Below are 21,934 nucleotides of genomic sequence, written 5' to 3'. Positions count from 1 at the left end.
AGAGAACGTTGCCGGGCGTCATCTTTAGCATATGCATCAGATGCATACAGTGAGGAAAAAAAGTATTTGATCCCCTGCTGATTTTGTACGTTTGCCCACTGACAAAGAAATGATCAGTCTATAATTTTAATGGTAGATTTATTTGAACAGTGAGAGACAGAATAACAACAACAACAAAAATCCAGAAAAACGCATGTCAAAAATGTTATAAATTGATTTGCATTTTAATGAGGGAAATAAGTATTTGACCCCTCTGCAAAACGTGACATAGTACTTGGTGTAAAACCCTTGTTGGCAATCACAGAGGTCAGACGTTTCTTGTAGTTGGCCACCAGGTTTGCACACATCTCAGGAGGGATTTTGTCCCACTCCTCTTTGCAGATCTTCTCCAACTCATTAAGTTTTTGAGGCTGACGTTTGGCAACTCGAACCTTCAGCTCCCTCCACATATTTTCTATGGGATTAAGGTCTGGAGACTGGCTAGCCCACTCCAGGACCTTAATGTGCTTCTTCTTGAGCCACTCCTTTGTTGCGTTGGCCGTGTGTTTTGGGTCATTGTCATGCTGGAATACCCATCCACGACCCATTTTCAATGCCCTGGCTGAGGAAAGGAGGTTCTCACCCAAGATTTGACGATACATGGCCCCGTCCATCGTCCCTTTGATGTGGTGAAGTTGTCCTGTCCCCTTAGCAGAAAAACACCCTCAAAGCATAATGTTTCCACCTCCATGTTTGACGGTGGGATGGTGTTCTTGGGGTCATAGGCAGCATTCCTCCTCCTCCAAACACGGCGAGTTGAGTTGATGCCAAAAAGCTCCATTTTGGTCTCGTCTGACCACAACACTTTCACCCAGTTCTCCTCTGAATCATTCAGATGTTCATTGGCAAACTTCAGACAGGCATGTATATATGCTTTCTTGAGCAGGGGGACCTTGCGGGCGCTGCAGGATTTCAGTCCTTCACGGCATAGTGTGTTGCCAATTGTTTTCTTGGTGACTAGCTTCCTTGAGATCATTGACAAGATCCTCCCGTGTAGTTATGGGCTGATTCCTCACCGTTCTCATGATCATTGTAACTCCACGAGGTGAGATCTTGCATGGAGCCCCAGGCCGAGGGAGATTGACAGTTCTTTTGTGTTTCTTCCATTTGCGAATAATCGCACCAACCGTTGTCACCTTCTCACCAAGCTGCTTGGCGATGGTCTTGTAGCCCATTCCAGCCTTGTGTAGGTCTACAATCTTGTCCCTGACATCCTTGGAGAGCTCTTTGGTCTTGGCCATGGTGGAGAGCTTGGAATCTGATTGATTGCTTCTGTGGACAGGTGTCTTTTATACAGGTAACAAGATGAGATGAGGAGCACTCCCTTTAAGAGTGTGCTCCTAATCTCAGCTCATTACCTGTATAAAAGACACCTGGGAGCCAGAAATCTTTCTGATTGAGAGGGGGTCAAATACTTATTTCCCTCATTAAAATGCAAAATCAATTTCTAAAAATTTTGACATGCGTTTTTCTGGATTTTTTTGTTGTTATTCTGTCTCTCACTGTTCAAATAAACCTACCATTACAATTATAGACTGATCATTTCTTTGTCAGTGGACAAATGTACAAAATCAGCAGGGGATCAAATACTTTTTTTCCCTCACTGTATCAACCTGCAAGGTACAGCAAACATAAGCTCCGACACTTGATAAATAGTGCATAAACTACACTATACAGTGCCTTCGTAAAGTATTCAGACCCCTTGACTCTTTCCACATTTTGTTACGTTACAGCCTTATTCTAAAATGGATTAAATACATTTTTTTCCTCAGCAATCTACACAGAATACCCCATAATGACAAAGCGAAAACAGAAATACCTTATTTACATAAGTATTCAGACCCTTTTCTATAAGACTCAAAAATTTTGCTCAGGTGCATCCTGTTTCCATTGATCATCCTTGAGATGTTTATACAACTTGATTGGAGTCCACCTGTGGTAAATTAAATTGATTGGACATGATTTGGAAAGGCACACACCTGTCTATATAAGGTCCCACAGTTGACAGTGCATGTCAGAGCAAAATCCAAGCCATGAGGTCGAAGGAAATGTCCATAGAGCTCCGTGACAGGATTGTGTCGAGGCACAGATCTGGGGAAGGGTACCAAAAAAATTCTGCAGCATTGAAGATCCCCAAGAACACAGTGGCCTCCATCATTCTTAAATGGAAGAAGTTTGGAACCACCAAGACTCTATCTAGAGCTGGCCGCCCGGCCAAACTGAGCAATCGGGGGAGAAGGGCCTTGCTCAGGGAGGTGACCAAGAACCCGATGGTCACTCTGACAGAGCTCTAGAGTTCCTCTGTGGAAATGGGAGAACCTTCCAGAAGTACAACTATCTCTGCAGCACTCCACCAATCTGGCCTTTATGGTAGTGTGGCCAGACTGAAGCCACTCCTCAGTAAAAGGCACATGACAGCCCGCTTGGAGTTTGCCAAAAGGCACCTAAAGAGTCTCAGAAACAAGATTCTCTGGTCTGATGAAACCAAGATTGAACTCTTTGGCCTGAATGCCAAGTATGACATCTGGAGGAAACCTGGCACCATCCCTACGGTGAAGCATGGTGGTGGCAGCATCATGCTGTGGGGATGTTTTTCAGTGGCAGGGACTGGGAGATTAGTCAGGATTGAGGAAAAGATTAATGAAGCATAATGCTGCCACCACCATGCTTCACCGTAGGGATGGTGCCAGGTTTCCTCCAGACGCTCCCCATCCAACCTGACGGGCCTTGAGAGGATCTGCAGAGAAGAATGGGAGAAACTCCCCAAATACAGGTGTGCCAAGCTTGTAGCGTCATACCCAAGAATAAATAAATATTCAATACATAGTCGGGGACAGTTGTGGGATGCGATAGATCCCAAATTAATACAACCACTACCATCAAAAAACCTGTTTTACGCAATAAGCCTGACGCAACAGATGAGAATGTTTAGCTTAAAATGTTGATAAATTATTAAGCTATTTCTTCACATTATAAGCGCAGCAATGTGCACACGGCAGTAGGCTATAAGCGCAAATATTCCATTAGCAGGAAAACATCGTTCTCAAAAGTGACCACAAATGCGATTATGCATGTAATGCTTTTATTATCAATGTGCATTTCTATGGTGAAAATGATCTCCCCCAAACTTGAAACTCACGCAGTGCGTATGTATGCCAGTTAGGCTCTAGACCCGTTGGAAAGCGGATTAATGTGCTTCATTTTAAGAAGTTATTTGGCCACTTTAATTGTGATAGAAACCTTATCAAAACATATAGGCCTATGGGCTAGGTTACATGAGGAGTGTGACTATGATTTGAAAAAGTAGCAAAAAAAAGCATGTGCTGTTTGCCTTAAGCTTGTCATCATTCACAAGTGGTAATATATAATTCACAAGTGATAGGCTAATATTGTCACCCATCACACTATTCTTGATTTAATCTTGTCTTAACATAAACTAAATAATATATGTGTGAAATTTGTTCTGATTTACAATGGACCATTATCATGCACCTGTCTCGAAACAGGGGCAGCCGGAAAAAAATCCATGTCATCTATGCACTTAAATAGCGAATGGAGGATGCTTTTCCCTTGGTTCATTTTCATGCCAGCCAGGTAGGCTATACTCCTGTTTTAAAGAGAAGCAATGTGCTTAATATTCGGAAGGTTGAGAAATAAATATAGTAGGCCTAGCCTATAGAAAGCTGATGGGATGCTCATCTTTTTAATAGAGGCCATCACTCTGTTTTCTCCACAATTGCATAGCCTATAGAAATGTTGTGCAACATGAGCTCATGGGCTCTCATTAAGTGTTTGATTAGATTTGGATTACATTTGCATTGATGTCAGAGTGATTAGAGGGACAATAGAATGCGGAGTACCAGACAGTTAGCAAGCTTGGTAAGCTACTAATGACCATCAGCAGATTGGACTTTGTTTTGTGATCCAATTTACATTTTAGTCATTTAGCAGACGCTCTTATCCAGAGCGAGTTACAATTAGTGAGTGTATACATTTTCATACTGGCCCCCCGTGGGGGGAGAAGCCTAATTACCATTACTAAACGGTCACATGGAATTTGACTGCCATCATGACTCGTGAGCTAATACGGTCACCGTAACAGCCTTAGTAATAGAGTTATAGTAAATAAAACAGTCCCATAACAGCTTATTTTTACAAAGTAAAACGTAAAAGAGAATGGTATCAACCCCCAAGGCACATGTTCAAATTATTTGCTGCTGATAAATAGGCATAACACAAACTCATCATTACACTATTGTCTAAAAAGGCTCTAAATACTTTTCTGTTTGTAATTTCAAAATTCTGACAAATGAGCAGTGTAAAATACAAACATTTAGGAAAAGTCAGGGAAGAAGCAGGACATAGCTTATTTTTTGGACTGTTTTTTTAAATGTACAAAATCAAACGTCAGTGGTCGTTGGCCTATGGCGGTTCTAGTGTTAACGTTTAGTTTTTGTTATGTTTAATTTAAATAGGTATACTTACAGCCATGGTACTAGCTAAATTAGCTTAACCAAACCTAAAATACTAATTTATTTAAATGAAAAAGTTTGTTTTGTTTTATATCCAGGTAGGTGTTCTGTGTTTATTTAGCTCTGTAGCTCAGTTGGTAGAGCATGGCGCTATGCCAGGATAGTGGGTTTGACTCCTGGACCACCCGTACTTAAAATGTATTTACAGATGACTGTATAGTTATATTTAAAAGTATGTGCCAGGTCAGATCTGGCCAAGGTAAGCTGTTGCTTGCTACTGTTCATTCAGTCCAACCAAGAAACATGAATCGAGGAACAGATTCAGCCATTCAGCCTCTCTTGGAGGAAGACCTGACCCTGACCTTTTCCCAACAAGACAGTTGAGAGGAAATGGGGTGATGCTGGGTTGCAGACACACAGAGAGGCTGTTAAGTGTGTGTGTTGACCCAGTCCCCGTGGCATACAGGGTGAATCACCAGTGTGAATTAGCTCTGCTTCAGGGACCAAGGCCTCCCTCTCTCTCTGTGGCTGGCCTCCATGGAGCCTGGCCTGGCCTGGTTGCCTGGGAGAAGTCGCTAATCTGCTAGCTAGCGCTGACCCATTTAATATCCTGCAGAGCTAGCACACTGTCAGACACAAATTACTAGCTCTCTCCCCTGCTCTCAATCTGTCTCTCTATCTGCCTGTACTTGTATCTTTGTCTGAGTGTCTTTTTCTCTCTCATAGTATGAAAACACTTTGCTTGTTGTTGTTGAATGATTATAGTGAGTTTAGTGACAGCAACATGACCACATTAAGACAGGATGGTGAGACACTACCATTGTCAAGGGCTTGCTATGTTGTTTATCTCAGCCAGACGTTAATTACACCATCTGCATCGGCATGACATGCAGCTCGCGGAGTCTTGACAAGACTCAGAACTGTAGCTTAGGCTCTCTAGGAAAGTCCTTGAGGTCTTTTTCCATGACTGATATTTCTATGTGCCTTGCAGATCTGTCTGTTGGTGTTGGTGCCCGCTCTGCATGACACTCGTTCTCTGTGGCCCTGGTTGGCCCCTGACTAGCTGACAAACTAAACTCCACGGTATATAAAAAAGTTTTAGAACACCTACTCATTCAAGGATTTTTCTTTATTTTACTATTTTCTACATTGTAGAATAATAGTGAAGACATCAAAACTATGAAATAACACATATGGAATCATGTAGTAACCAAAAAAGTGTTAAACAAATCAAAATATATTTTATATTTGAGATTCTTCAAATAGCCACCCTTTTGATGTCTTCACTATTATTCTACAATGTAGAAAATAGTAAAAATAAAGAAAAATCCTTGAATGAGTAGGTGTTCTAAAACTTTTGACCGGTAGTGTATATCTCAATGGAGTTGAGTTGCGATGAGTTTTGATGGAGTGTACTTTGAGTCGGTATCACTCGGTACTTGTAAAAATGTCCATTCTTTAATGCGTACTTTGTACATATGTTTGTCATGTGTAAAGATGTTATTTTCTTTGGGTGCTGCAATCTGTAGTTTTTGATAAAAAACGTAATTCTATGTGACCTCTGTCAAATTGCGCTGTGTAATCCACTGTTTTCCAAAGGATTATGAAGTTAGCGACTTCAAACATGCACTACCACTCGATACTTTTATAAATATAAATTATTGAATGCCAAAATAATGGAAACACATGAGTGAATGAGGGATACAGGTGCTTCCACATAGGTGTGGTTTCTGAGTTAATTAAGCAATTAACATCCCATCATGCTTATGGTCATGTATAAAAATGCTGGGCAGGCCATTATTTTGGTTACCATGGCTATGCCCCCATCGGATGACAATGCTCCCATCCACAGGGCCGAGTGGTCACTGAATGGTGTGATGAACATGAAAACGATGTAAACCATATGCCATGGCCATCTCAGTCACCAGATCTCAACCCAATTGAACACTTATGGAGATTCTGGAGCAGTGCCTGAGACAGCGTTTTCCACCACCAACCCCACAAAAATAATATATAAATATAGGGAATTTCTCGTGGAAGAATGGTGTCGCATCATTCCAATAGGGTTCCAGACACTTGTAGAATCTATGCCAAGGCGCATGGAAGCTGTTTTGGCTCGTGGTGGCCCAACACCCTATTAAGACACTTTATGTTGGTGTTTCCTTTATTTTGGCAGTTACCTGGTTTGCATTATAGAATGGACATTTTTATAAGTATCGACTGATACCGACTCTATGTACAGTGCATTCGGAAAGTATTCAGATCCCATGACTTTTTCCACATTTTGTTACGCTACAGCCTTATTCTAAAATGGATTAAATTAAAAATGTTCCTCATCAATCTACACACAATACCCCATAATGACAAAGTGAAAACAGGTTTTTAGAAATTTTTGCAAATGTATTAAAAATAAAAACAGAAATACCTTATTTACATAAGTATTCAGACCCTTTGCTATGAGACTCGAAATTGAGCTCACGTGCGTCCTGTTTCCATTGATCATACTTGAGATATTTCTACAACTTGATTGGAGTCCACCTGTGGTAAATTAAATTGATTGGACATGATTTGGAAAGGCACACACCTGTCTATATAAGGTCCCACAGTTGACAGTGCATGTCAGAGCATAAACCAAGCCATAATGAGGTTGAAGGAATTGTCCGTAGAGCTCAGAGACAGGATTTTGTCAATGCACAGATCTGGGAAAGGGTACCAAAACATTACTGCAGCATTAAAGGTCCCCAGGAACACAGTGGCCTTCATCATTCTTAAATGGAAGACGTTTGGAACCACCAAGACTCTTCCTAGAGCTGGCCGCCCGGCCAAACTGAGCAATCGGGGGAGAAGGGCCTTGCTCAGGGAGGTGACCAAGAACCCGATGGTCACTCTGACAGTGCTCTAGAGTTCCTCTGTGGAGATGGAAGAACCTTCCAGAAGGATAACCATCTCTGCAGCACTCCACCAATCAGGTCTTTGTGGTAGAGTGGACAGACTGAAGCCATTCCTCAGTAAAAGGCACATGACAGCCCGCTTGGAGTTTGCCAAAAGACACCTAAAGGACTCTCAGACCATGAGAAACAAGATTCTCTGGTCTGATGAAACCAAGATTGAACTCTTTGGCCTGAATGCCAATCGTCACGTCTGTAGGAAACCTGGCACCATCCCTACAGTGAAGCATGGTGGTGGCAGCATCATGCTGTGGGGATGTTTTTCAGCGGCAGGGACTGGGAGACTAGTCAGGATCGAGGGAAAGATGAACGGAGCAAAGTATAGAGAGGTCCTTGATGAAAACCTGCTCAAGAGCACTCAGGACCTCAGACTGGGGCGAAGGTTCACCTTCCAACTGGACAACGACCCTAAGCCCACAGCAAAGACAACGCAGGAGTGGCTTCGGGACAAGTCTCTGAATGTCCTTGAGTGGCCCAGCTAGAGCCCGGACTTGAACCCGATCAAACCTTAATTTCAGTTTATTTTTATTTCTATAAATGTGTAAACATTTCTAAAAAACAGTTTTTGCTTTGTCATTATGGGGTACTGTGTGTAGATTGATGTGGACAAACAATTTAATCCATTAAAAGAATAAGGCTGTAATGTAACAAAATGTGGAAAAAGTCAAGCGGTCTGAATACTTCCGAATGCACTGTAGTTGGAGGTACACTCTGCCAAAACCCATCGCAACTCAACTCCATTGAGATGTTTATCATGGAGTTGAGTTTAGTCCGCTAGCCTCTGACTTACCCTTTATCTAATTTCCAGCTCTGAGGTTCAGTTCAGTTCAGGGATGCTTAAAGACCACAGTGTCAGGTGGTTTTATTCTTACGCTTCAGTCAGCTACTTATTTTGATTGGTGAACCAAGGTGAAAAGGCTACCCTGCCAATCAATAGAAAAACTACATCCAGTCAGCAACTGGGGTTCAGTTGCTCCAACTGCATTCCCAGCTAAGTCACCATCAGAATATTTAGTCACATATCCAGAGGTGGTGAGAAGGAAACGTGGTAAATCCCTGATCCAAATCCAGGTTGAGTAAAGCTGCCTTCCCTCCATCAACCGGGCACGTTGTGCTGTGTGAGAGAGGGATAGAGGATAGAGGGATAGAGGATATAGCGGTATCTGCTGGAGGGAAAGTACGAATGGAAAGTATTATTCTGATCCTCAGCCAGCTCAGTAAAGCCTGGAAGGGAATGTTGCAACGCTGAAAGAATGCCCACTTTGGTTCCATCTCTGTTTAACAGAATGTCACTGTTTCCATTATATTTCTTTCCTATAAACATCAGATGATGGTTCCTTTGTTCTCCATGCAGCAGATGATTGTTCAATTCAATGGACTTGTCAGGGTACTTCGTGAATGTTCCCTTTGGTTTGACTGAATGGAAAAGCTGAGTTGTTGACAGCCCTGTCAAATGTCAAGAGTTCTCTGCTATCCTTTGGCTCCCTCAATGTTTTCACTGAGAGAAGAGATGGAGAAACTCTGTAGTTATAAATGACAATTTAAGTGGTTTCCTTTCATTTGCATACTTGTTCTTCTACATGAGTGACAGAAAAGTGAAATGATGAATCATCCTAGCTTCAGTGGTGAAACTTTTGCATCTGCGTCCTAGCTAAAGCTCTTCCAGTGCTTTTGTCACATTGAGTTTGCTCACAGACGCTATTAGAATTGATATTAGAGTCCCATTTACATTTTAAAAGGAACTATAGTAGAGAAGGGACCATAAGAAATAACCACCTCCAGATAACCCTAAATATAAAACTGTCATTTCAGTTATGAAACGCGTTTTGGCCAAAAAAATCCATTCACACGCATTCAATAACGCTATATGATTAGGTAACAAATACTAGTACAGCGATATGGCACTGCATTCTAGAGTTGCAAAGCTGCAGACTCATATATATGGCACTATCTGTATCGCCAGAGCACCACAGGTTGAATTCCATGTGTTTAGCTGTGCTGTGGCTATGCCCTGCCTGCCTGTCGCTGAGTGATTGTGCGTGATCATGTCACACTGCCGTAGGCATGGCCCTGTCTGAACCCCCAGCCAGCCCCATTCTGCCACGCTAGTTATTCTCTTTGTTTATGTGTGTGTGTGAATGGCTCAGCAGAGACTGCATGCCAACGCCAACCAGTCAGGGAATAAGGACATGAAACATCTCTAGCTATATTTTGTAATGTGGTGAAGTAGCCTAATATTTCCTTGTACAATTCCTGAATGGGAGTGTCATCATTATAGTGCAAGGTTTTATGTCTTGATCTCTTTGTTGTCCTTTTGTTATCTTTCAGTATGAGATTTATATCTAGATGTATATCTATCTACTATTGTAACACCACACTCTGCAGTCTCATTGGATGTTCCTAAGAAGTAACATTGACATGATGGAGTGTTAGTGTGTAGAAGTGAAAGAACTGGGTTTGTAGAAACGCTGCAACAGAGAGGAAGGTTACATAAGACTGGCTGGGAGGAAGAATGATGTTTAAACACATGACATTTCACTCTCAATCCCTCTCTGTCCTTGTCGCGCGCGCGCGCGCGCGCGCACACACACACACACACACACACACACACACACACACACACACACACACACACACACACACACACACACACACACACACACACACACACACACACACACACACACACACACAAATACACCCTGTGGTTATTATAATAATAAACACAAAGCAGTATTTTTTGTCCACCCGAGCCCCTTACTTCCTTAGTAATTACTATACCTCAGAAAGTCCCCCCATTCCTCCCTGTATGGCACCGCACCTTTCAATAGCTGCCTGTGTGAGTTCCCTTAAACAAACACAATTGGTGAGGCCTCTGATATTTCCTGTAGTTCGGTGTCTGGAGGAATTTAACTTCTTATTTAGACTACTTCGAAGCTTCTTGAATTTTCTTAAGGATTTAATCCTACAACTCCTCCCTACACTAATATGTGTTCTTGAGCTGTTGCAGTTGGGTTATAAACTGAGGGAGAAAGATGAATGCCGCAGAGAAATGTGTTAGCTCTATTTGTAATGTACCCAGTGTTGGGTGTTCAGAATGGAGTGTTGGGTGTTCACAGTGGTGTCCTGGGCTCCGTATAGCAGTAGGCAGACAGCAGTATGTAGGAAGTGTGTGGGTTGGCTCTACAGATGACTAATGCCTCTCAGTACATCTATATTCATTGTGAATCCTGTGAAACCATCAATGGCCTCTCCAGTGTTATTATGTAGATCATAAATGCAGATGACATTAAGAGGTGTTATCTGCCACTAATGTATGCATAATCTGAACAACCATATCTAACAAACACATTAATAATCTTGCATAGTGATATTTGCTCCACTTTAGTTTTTGGTTCTTCCAGATTTCTAGTGATTTGCCACTGTATTGCCACTGTATTGTAAGGGATTTGTATGACGTGTATGTGTATACTTGTGTTTCAGATGGCTTGTGGAATTCAGACTCTCCTAAGGTGCTGAAGCTGGGGGTTCTACCAGTAAAGGCCATGCTAGCTGTGGAGGAACACGTCTGGGCTTCCTCTGGAGGACAAGTCTTCATCATCAGCACTACCACACACACTGTGGAGGTAACTAGAGCATCTCTTTATCTCACTTCCTGTATGGATCCCTGCCTCCCTCTCTGTCTCATAACTTTTATATCATCTGGAGGAAGAGTCACACACACATTCACACTGTCATAGAGGTACTTATCTTTCCTATCTCTAATATCTCATAAATTCCCCCTTTCCTTGCTCATAACTCTTATATGTACCAGACCCAGTCTCCCGTCTCTCTGTGTAGTTCAAACAGATACTGAGGCTCATGTGTGAGAGATAAGGCACAAATTCAATATCCTAGCCGCTTCCCAGGTTTATGAAAAAGGAATGTAGGACACACTCGTGGAGGTGTAGAGAAAACACATTTTATTACAGTTCAACTGCTATAAAGTGGGGTGGTCCCACTTACAGCTCCAATCTACTATTCAAATATTATATTTCATGCCCTCTATAAAAAGACATTAAGAGTTCTTCTCATGGCGTTGTACAAATATGAAGGATTTGAAAATGAAAGTTGTGATAAACTCTGAATGACCTCTTGATCTGTTCGTTTAACTGAAATGGAAATGATTTTGTCCATAAGTGATTGGAGTTTCCTTCTGCGGTTGCAGAGATGTAGGTGTTGGTGCATTCACCACATTCTCTGGGCATACTTCACATTTCTGTTCTGATACTCCACCATCCCACACCATGCGTCTGCTCTGCTCAGTCTCTCTCGGGCATCGCTGGTTCTGGTAGCTTTACTCTTAAAGATACAGTGCTATCTACTGTTGATGTGGATATGTTGCTCCCTGCTATTAACTATGAAACCACTAGATGAGGTATGGTTGGATGAGAGTCTTAGACATTAGAATATAGAATGTAGAACATGGCCGGAGGGCGTGTCACGTCTAGTTATCTGTGTTTCTAGGTTACTAATTATTTTTGGCCCAATCTCTGTGATGTCACCTGCACTTGGCTTGGCTCTGGCTTAATTGCGTTACAGAGGTATAGTGGAACCTGGGAGGGGTCTCTCTCGCTCCGTCTCTCCTTGTCTCCCACGCTCCCTCTCTCCAGGCCCGGTGCGTTTGTGTTGTTCTCTGTCCGTCCTAGAGTCACAGTCCGGGTCACCAGCACCTGCTGTCTGTCCTGGAATAGCAACATTCCTCCTCCCCTCCTCTGACACACAGTCTCATAATCCAGTTAGTGTAATTAGGCTCATTACAGGACCACCTGCCTTTCTCCCCGAAGGCTTACATCCTGGCACCTACATGGGAAAAGGGTGATGGAGGTAGAGAAAGAGGGAGAGAGAGCGGCAGGCAAAAAGGGAAAGAGTGGGAGAGACTGAGGTGAAGAGGAAGTAGAGAGACTGGTAGAGAAATGGGGACGGAGAGACAAACAAAGAAGGGGGGGAGAGGGCGACAAGAAGGGAGAGAATGAGGCTAGAGAGGTCATCTGGGAAGTTCAAGTTTATGTAGGTTCAGTGACACACTACCTGATCTTGTTGTTGTCAATACTGGAACCCTGCTGTGAGGCCTGTGAGACTGTCCTTGGCCAAGTAGAGTTTCCCTTCATTAACAGGGATGAGGAGGGAGATCCCATGCCACACAGCTGATGGCTGTAGAGTAGTGCCTCTCAGGTACTAGGCTGAGAAAATCTCAGGGAAATTACTTAAAAACAACTAAATTCACAATTGATATTGTTTCTGACTGATACCAGTAGAACTGAGGCACAGAGGGTAAGCTGAAATGCCCTCAGTCATATTTGGCTTTGTAATTAGGGAAATAAAATCATGGCAAGTTTATATCAAACTGTGGATCTATGAAAAGCAGACAGGACTTTCCTCAGAGCTCATGTTTTGACTAAAGCTGATGTTGCTGTTGTGCTCAGCACTACCTATAACAATCCTGCAAATCAAAACACAATTACCACCTCTCTAATGTTTACTATTATGTCAATTGGAGTAACATAGTCGATCTTGTATAATTTATTTATGGTTTCTCAAAACAATCCTTAGCCATAACAGTCCACTGTGTAAACTATACCATTACTAGGATGTGGACAGGGCTCAGCCTCTTAGCAGGCTTACTGTCAGTGTGTCAGTGTGTTGTCACAGCTTAGTCAGTACAGTGCATATGATCTCCTGTCTGTCTCTACCCTCTGAAATCACTTGGACAGTTGTATTGTACATTTAGACTACTCCTCAGTGATTTCAGAGGGTAGAGACAGACAGGAGATCATCTATATCTATATATATATATATATATATATATATATAAACATATACATATACATACACATACATATACACATACATACATACATATAAATACATATTCATACATACACATACATATACATACATACACATACATATACATACATATACATACATACACATACATACATATAAATACATATACATACATACACATACATACATACATATAAATACATATTCATACATACACATACATATACACATACATACATACATATAAATACATATTCATACATATATATACATATCCTTTAAAAAAATATATTTCCCTTTATTACTTTCCAACCCCACCACCCCTTCCCTAATTGGAGTAAACTAGTGAACAACAACGCTTAGTCCTCTACTTCCAGCTTATACATACTATATACATGTTATGGACACAGTCAATTTCACAATAATTATATTTTGTTTGTTTTTACTCCTGAACTTCCTCTACCCTCAACCTCTCCGATCATTTTTATGATGTCCATCCGGTTTGCTTCTATATGCCATATCTTTCTAACTGTGCTCTTTCACAAAAGCTCTCAACCTATAACCTATATACTTATTATGGACACAGTATGCTTTACATTAGTTATCTTGTATCTCAGTGACTTAGTGATGTGTAAATATACTGTCATTCTGAATACAACCATGTAAAATGGCATTTCCTGACAATGTGAGATTGTTGAAGGGCTATGATTCTTTCTGATTAGTGGCTAAGTAGTAGGGTTTTCTCCCACTACTCTAAAGACAGACAAAGCATTTGAAGAACTGACCAATGTGTCATTCGGCTGTGCAGTATAATATCCTCTCTTCCTGTCTTCCTCTCTCCCCCTGTCAGAGGCAGTTGGAGGCCCACCAGGAGGAAGGCATGGTGGTATCCCACATGGTGGTGGCTGGAGTGGGCATCTGGATAGCCTTCAGCTCCGGGTCTACCCTGAGACTGTTCCACACGGAGACCCTCGATCATCTACAGGACATCAACATCGCTACGCCTGTACATAACATACTGGCTGGTAAGATAACATTATCACCATTGTCACATACAGCACTGTCTGGCATGGTATTCAACACATGGTATGCCAGTCCTGCGAACACATTTTCTCTAATACAGTAGAACACAGGAGGCTGCTAGGGGGAGGACGGCTCATAATAATAGCTGGAATGGAGTTAATGGAATGGTATCAAACACATAGAAACCATGTGTTTGATGAGTTCAATTACATTCCATTAATTCCGTTCCAGCCATTACTATGAGCCCGTCCTCCCCAATTAAGGTGCCACCAACCTCCTGTGTAGTAGAACATACCTTCCACATAGCAAAGCCACTCTCCACAGCTTAACCACACACTCAAAGGTGAACCTTACCTTCAGGATATCAGTATACAGTTACCTTGCTGTTTCCACCCTCAGCCTGCAGTCCTGTGATTTATGATACAGATTGGGTAATACTGTGGTCCTTTCAATTCTGTTTGCACAAACCACCCAACCATGTCATTGTTGTCTCTGTGTGTCCTCTAAACCAAGTCATTTAATGATTGGATCTTTATGGTAGACTGGGAATGAATGGTTTATTTCTCAACAAGAACAGAGCAGAGCAGGTCTCTCAAAGTAGAAGTGGATCACTTTTGACAATCAGTCATCAGGTCGTCACGTACTTGGTGGGTTTTTCCCCCAAATATACCCTCAGCTTTTATCCAATGGTTGCGGGTCTTTCTCGTGATGAACTCTCAGTTTCAAAGGGCTGCCTCATGCAGTGCCTGTCTGTAATTAGATGACATCACAGACGTGTGTCCTCGGTGGTTGTGTTGTGACAGGTTGGTTGTTTCGGTTCTCTTCAAATGGTCCTGGTGTAGACAAAGACCTGGGAACCTCTCATTCTGGTCCTTTACTGAACCATCCATTCATTTGACCTCATCAAACATTTGCCATTCATTCTTAACCCAACATCATCCCATTCTCTATTAGGTTTTGTTTTGGGTGTGGGTGAGGGTAGCAAACAAGTTTCAAGCCCCAATCTCTTCTCAAGAAAGATTTTTGCAAGGACTGTCTGGGAGTGGTCTGAGTAGGGAGGGGAAAATGGAAAACTAGATGTTATTGGCAGAGCGGTTTGGAACTCTCTTTGTTATTGGTCTATAAACCAATTTACTGCATGGTGATGTCACCATGGAAAGCCGAAACACCCGTCGATGCAAACCTGCTGATTAGAAGTTCCTGTGTATATTGTATTTTCATCAATCAACTATCAGGAAATAACACTGTTATTTTTTTTGTTTATCACACTTTTACTGTGTTAGTTTCATTAACTGTTGTACAATATCATATAAAACACAGGAAAAACATAATTTTGACTGCAGTGGGCCTTTAAGCTTTGTTGTTTGTAAGGTTACAACTCATTAAAAGCTGTTACAGATGTAGGCCACACTATATGCTTATCAGTAGGTAGAGATGTCTTCATATCCTGTCACACAGAAAAGACTAGGATAGTCATAGATGAAGTTAGCTCAGTTCGTGGTACATTTTGCAAGACTGTTTAGTCATGAATGGCGAGTACAGACCAGTCAGATTGTGTAAAGCTCCTTTGGGTTGGATAAAGGTTCCCAGTACACAGTAATCGGTGTTTTCCCCAGCACTGGGATCTGAGTTTGGGTAATACCCTTTGGATCCAGAATCGGATTTAGCTCAAGCTTCTAGGGGGGTGTGTGGCCATGGAGACAGCCAACAGGAGTTGTCTACAGTCAACATACTATAATAACAGTATGTACTGTATGTACATTAGGAATTAATATTACCCTGTGTGTCATAATCCCATACAGCACTATACATACAGTACAGTGGGGGACCAAAATGATTGACACCCTTGATAACAATGAGCAATAATAACTGTATTTGCAAAGGAAAAAGCGCAACACTCGCTCACCATTAAAAATGTGTTAAAAGTTAAAAGAAAAATGTTTAAGCCTAAAATGTCCTTCATTGGTTGCACCTCGACTTACGTTGGTTGCGCACCCTCCTCTTCTTTCAATAATAACTGTATAGAATAAGACAATTCAAATACTGAGCTATATTTTATCCTACATTTTGGGGGGGGGGTAAATTGTATATTTTATACTAATACAATTGCTCAGAGAAAGAGGTTTTGTTTAACAAGTAATACTTTTTTTCTCCGAAAGGTAGGGGTCATAATTATATGCTCATCGTTTGACCCTCTGTAACTTTCTCACTCATCATTATTCATGATTCATTCACGGTTATCCATAATCATGGTAACATCCACATTCATGTAGAAGTGTTTAGAAACATATTATATTCTTATTTACAATAAAAGTGACTCCAAAATGACACAATACGTTATTTACCATTATTTTCTATAGGGCACAAAATGATCTGAAACACAACCAAAATGAATTGCAAATGCATCCAACAAGTTTGTAGAGTCACAAGCTTGATGTAGTCATTGTGTGCTAGTAATATGGGACCAAATACAACACATTTGACTATTTTATTTATAAGAATATTTAGGGGTGTCAATAATTGTTACCCCTACCTTTTTGAGAAAAACATTGTATTGCTTTTAAACAAAATCTCCCTCGCTGAGCAATTGTATTAGTGTAAAATAATATAATTTACAACAACAAAAATTAGCATACAATATAGCTCAGTATTTGAATTATTTATTCTATACAGTCATTATTGCTAATCTTTATCAAGGGTGTCAATAATTTCAACCCCCACTGTATATATAGTGTATGTAGATACCCTCTCTATGTTGCTCCATTAATTGATGTTGTTACCACAGTAACACACTTATTGCTACAGAGTCCTGTAACTTGGTGAAATCATACGTTGTTTGAGTATGACAAGTTCTGTTTGTCCTCTATGGTAGTGAAGCTCGCCTCAAACATCTTAGCGATGGCCTTAATAGTCGGGATTGTGACAATCAAACCAGATGAAAGTCTGAAAGACAAGCAGCAGACCATAGTGAGGATCTTCATCAGAGCCAGCTGTGTTGTGAATAGCAATCTGCTGTCAGCTCTGTGTCCTACATCAGTCTAGAGGACTAGTCATAATATTTCTCTCCTATCGGTGGCTGCTCTTTAATATTACTACAACAGCTCAGTTGGCTTGAGCCTGTATATTGTCAGTTTCAGCTGCTTGTACTCAGTTGTCAGCTGTAATGTAGTAATGTCAGCCGTGTTATAAGGGTTGATCTGAGTTTTGAGAGGTTCCTTTTGTGATGTTGTCATGAAGTGATTATTGTCCAGCTAGTTACAGTTGTCTACTGTTCCTCTCCTCTGAAGTTGCACAGTATTTTGAAGATGCCGTCCAGTCGACTGTTTTGATCTCAAGTTTGAATTCATTATTTTAAGCTTGACTCTGCTGTGGAGTGTTTATTTTTATATAGTGACAGCTGCTGTGGCTCTGGATCAGTCGGTTTGCGTGTGTGTGTGTGTGTGTGTGTGTGTGTGTGTGTGTGTGAGTGTGTGTGTGTGTCACTAGTAATTACTAGCCTACAGTAACATATCAGTCTACTTTTAAAAGCATAATAAACAGTGCTATCATTAGCTGAGTTCTGCCCGTTGTTTATCAGCCCTAGACTGTGTGTACATAGTTGAGTATTTTGGTGCCCTCATCCATTATTACTATAAGGTTTTGTGTACCCTATAAAATATTTACTTTCAAAGAGAGATTAGACACAAAGAAGTACACTATATGGGAGTTACATAATATTTGAAAACCAATGTAAGCAGTCTCATGTAATATATTGCATTAGAGTAAGGGACAATATCATGGCATCAAGTTGCACAGCAAACCTTGTGTTAAATCTTGGCATATGTCCCATCGTGCATGGTTTACTTGCATGTAGTGCTCCAGTATTTGATTATGCAATCGAATCATGGCTTGCATAAACCTAAGGGTCTCTTAGGGATCACTTTGTGGTTGTTTGTGGAAAAGCAAGAGAGTACGCTTTCATTCAGCACAGCATGCTTTGAATATCCAGTCAGTAACTAACCCTACACCTACCCTTCTGGGAAACTCAGCCCAACACCCAGTCCTGAGGTTGAGCAAGGGCTTTCAACACAGATGTGAATGATAAAGCCAGTCTGGAATAATTTAAGACTCCTTGGTCCCATTAACTAATAAGAGACATCAACCACAGAGGAAGTTTCTCTGAAGGAGAGACCTCAGACCAGCGACTTGAAAGACTTCCTCCTCTAGGTCAAGCAGGGTCTCTTACGGTCTGTGTGTATCACCAAAGAGCTGACTTCCTCTGATAACAGCACTGGGTTAATGCCCTATCTACCGTATCTCTCTGTCATGGGACTCTGTTTGTTTTCCTTCCTTAAAGTGGAACAGCCAACTGAACCAACCCCCACTGTACTGCTTTGCCAGTTCTCTTCAACCATGGTCTGAACTGGTGGCCTGCACTGGCTAAACATGTGAATGTGATTTGTCAGGGCAAGTTCAGATTTCTCTCCATGGCCATGGAGGGAGTTGTATTGTATGCCCCTACAAGTCTGGATTTGGCTCCTGGTCCGGACTTTTCCACAATGTTCCACCCAGGCACTTATTCATCAGATGTTGGCAGCTGCTCCCAGATTGATTGACTAGGCCTGAGAATGTATTGTATCTGCAGAGTCTGCTGACTCAGACGGTAGTGTCATTCAAGTCGTTTGGAACTTCACTGGGCCATGGTGGGCGTGGAAGGGGACGGGACGATACCTGTTGAGAGTGAAGGGAAATGGATGCTTGTTGTGGTAGAACTGGAGTGCTTTATTTCAGACTAAAGATGGAACTCCAGATGCACCCGTTAATACTGTGTGAACAAACAACAGGAACCAAGACAGACTAACTACACACTATTTGTGTATTTACAGGGTTTCAGAAGTCTAGCAGAGAGCGGTAAGACAATGTGTGTTATGTGAACTAGTTTTCTCATCAGTCTAGAGAAATTGCAGACCTCCTGCAGTTTGGCTTGTTTTAGGAAACACAGGTTCAGACAAGGGATTTTAGTTGGGAGGGTGACGTCACCAAATATCTGGAGGGAGTTCACAGTTGCTGGCATAGAATTGAGTGTGAAATGTCCTCAGTGCTCCAGGTGGGGTTGTCCTCCTCATGCTCGCTCATGTTGGAACGATCCCTCGTAAATCCTTTGATTGTACTGAGGAATTCCAGAGAACCGGTATTTCAGAGAACTGTGGTCTCTTTGACTGTAATTAGGTTATAGCTGTTTTCATTTGAATTTCACAGTGATTGCGCAAACGCCCATACTTTGGTGATTATTTTACAATACCTCCTCTGTCCTTCCTTAACCCTTTACAGGGGTTTGGTTTGGTTAATTTCGATTTGGAAAAACCTTCTGAAAACCTTCCAAAAACCACCCTCAATATATGGTTTGTTTCTTCATTGTGTCTTTGATGTTCCCTAGAGAACAAGTCTGTAGTGAGGGTCTGTATCACCGGCTTTGTTCGGCCTGACCTAAATACACAGCCATGCGGACACTAATGGCGACAAACATTTGGAGGCCAGGAAACAACACCTCCAGACCCTTCATTACCGTGCTGGCTCTGGGACTGTCTTTCATCTCTCAGCATGGTCACCCAGCGGCCTGGACACGGCCTGGACACAGCCTGGACACAGCCTGGATACAGTCTGGACACAGGAATAGACTGTAGTGCTGTAGCCTCTCTGTCTGGTCCCAGACTTTGGCCTGATATGAACCATCTCTCTAGTGAGATTGGATCAGTGTTTTATATCTAATCCACCCCCTACTAGGGCTGTTACGGTGACCGTATTACCGCCACACCGGAAGTCATGAGTCATGACCGCAGTCAAATTCCACGTGACCGTTTAGTCATGGTAATTACGCTTCTCCAAGCTCTGATGCTGATGGTCATTAGTAGCCTACCAAACTTGCTAACTGCCTGGTACTATTGTCCCTCTAATCACTCTGGCATCAATGCAAATGTCTTCGAAAATCAAATCAAACACTTCATAAGAGCCCATGAGCTCATGTTGCGCATTTCTATAGGCTATGCAATTGCGTGAGAAACGTGAGTTTTGATGGCCTCTATTAAAAAGAAGAGGATTCCATCAGCTTTCTATAGGCTAGACCTACTATATTTATTTCTCAACTTTCCTAATATTAAGCACATTGCTCTGCTTTACAACAGGAGTATAGCCTACCTGGCTGGCATGAAAATTAACCACGAGAAAAGTGTCCTCCATTCACTATTTAAGTGCATAGATTACATGTATTTTTTTCCCCTGCCCGTGTTCCGAAACTGGTGCATGATAATGGTCCATTCTAAATCAAAACTAATTTCACACATATATTATTTAGTATATGTAAAGACAAGATTAAATCAAGAATAGTCTGATGGGTGACAATATTAGCCTATCACTTGTCATTGATATATTATCACTTGTGAATGATGCCCAGCTTGTGTGCTGGGCATCATTTTTTGCGACTTTTTCAAATGATAGTCCCATACCTCATGTAGGCCTATATGTTTTGATAATAAGGTTTGTATCACAACTAAAGTGGCCAAATGATAATTTTCACCATATAAATGCACCTTTATAATAAAGCCTCACATGCATAATCGCATTTGTGGTAACTTTTGAGAATGGTGTTTTCCCGCTAATAGATTTTGGAACATTCACACTTATAGCCTACTGCTGTGTGTCGCATTGCTGCGCTTATAATGTGAAGAAATAGCCTAATAATTTATCAACATTTTAAGCTAAATGTTCTGATCAGCCTCATTGCTTTTAAAAGGTTTTTTGATGTGAGTGGTTGTATTAATTTGGGATCTATCGCATCCCACAACTGTCCCAGAATATGTTTGGAATATTTATTTCTCACACAGGACAAATTGACCAATAGAATATAGCAACTTTTGTACGATGGGGGATAGTAGATTGACATAGGCTAGTGATTTTGCTGTTTGTTAGGCCTACTCATCTTGTTGGCTGATGAAAAATAAACGTGGACAGTTCTAACATCTTCAATATGCACCTCGGAATTCGATAAGAAGGACGCTCGCAGTTGCGTCTCTGTGTCTGTCTTCACTTGTAGCCTACTTCGGAGCTGAAATAGATGCCTGTGAGAAGAACTCGATCACTTGACGGGCATTAGCTAATTAGAATTGAGATATCTGAGAGAGCCATGTGAGTGAGAGGTGCTTCGGAACACACAGCCGGGAGAAGGGAATTATAATTATTATATTCAGCCCAAGGGCACAACGGCCACTTGCCGCAAAAGGCATGGATTTTTTTAGGGTGCATTATGTCCACACTAGGGGGATGCCACTGGGAAATTCGAGGCATTATCAAGTGCTTGTCAAATTGTGAATGAGAGACTGATGAAGTGTGTACAGCCTGTGCAAGAAACAAAGCAGAGCTCATGCCTTTAATGTAACTTTTTTCAAATCATCATTAGAGTCGCATCATGCAGCCTTAGAATGTATTAAAAATCAAAACATATAGCCAAGCGTTTGTATCGCAAATAAAGTTGCATAAATGACTCTAAATTAAGCATATAGGAGGACCTGTTTCTTTGTTAACCGCTCAACACAGAATAGCTGCATGTGCGCACTCCCTCAGAAATCGTTTGTAAAAAACATACTTTCT

General features: G+C 41.5%; 1 protein-coding gene across 4 annotated transcripts in view; it reads left to right on the top strand.

Annotated features, from left to right (window-relative positions):
• The window catches only part of LOC121545032 (rho guanine nucleotide exchange factor 10), a 75,739-nt gene that overhangs the window by 48,058 nt on the left and 5,747 nt on the right, over positions 1-21,934 (top strand). For all 4 annotated transcript variants that reach the window (XM_041855379.1, XM_041855380.1, XM_041855377.1 and 1 more), the window contains 2 exons: positions 10,943-11,085; positions 14,139-14,313. In XM_041855379.1, the coding sequence (XP_041711313.1) occupies positions 10,943-11,085; positions 14,139-14,313 (318 nt within the window). The remainder of the gene's footprint in view (positions 1-10,942; positions 11,086-14,138; positions 14,314-21,934) is intronic.

Source organism: Coregonus clupeaformis, chromosome 29, assembly GCF_020615455.1.
Source record: "Coregonus clupeaformis isolate EN_2021a chromosome 29, ASM2061545v1, whole genome shotgun sequence".
Taxonomy (NCBI): Eukaryota; Metazoa; Chordata; class Actinopteri; order Salmoniformes; family Salmonidae; genus Coregonus; species Coregonus clupeaformis.
The sequence above is the reverse complement of the archived record's forward strand: the minus strand, read 5'-3'. Positions and strand labels throughout refer to the sequence as shown.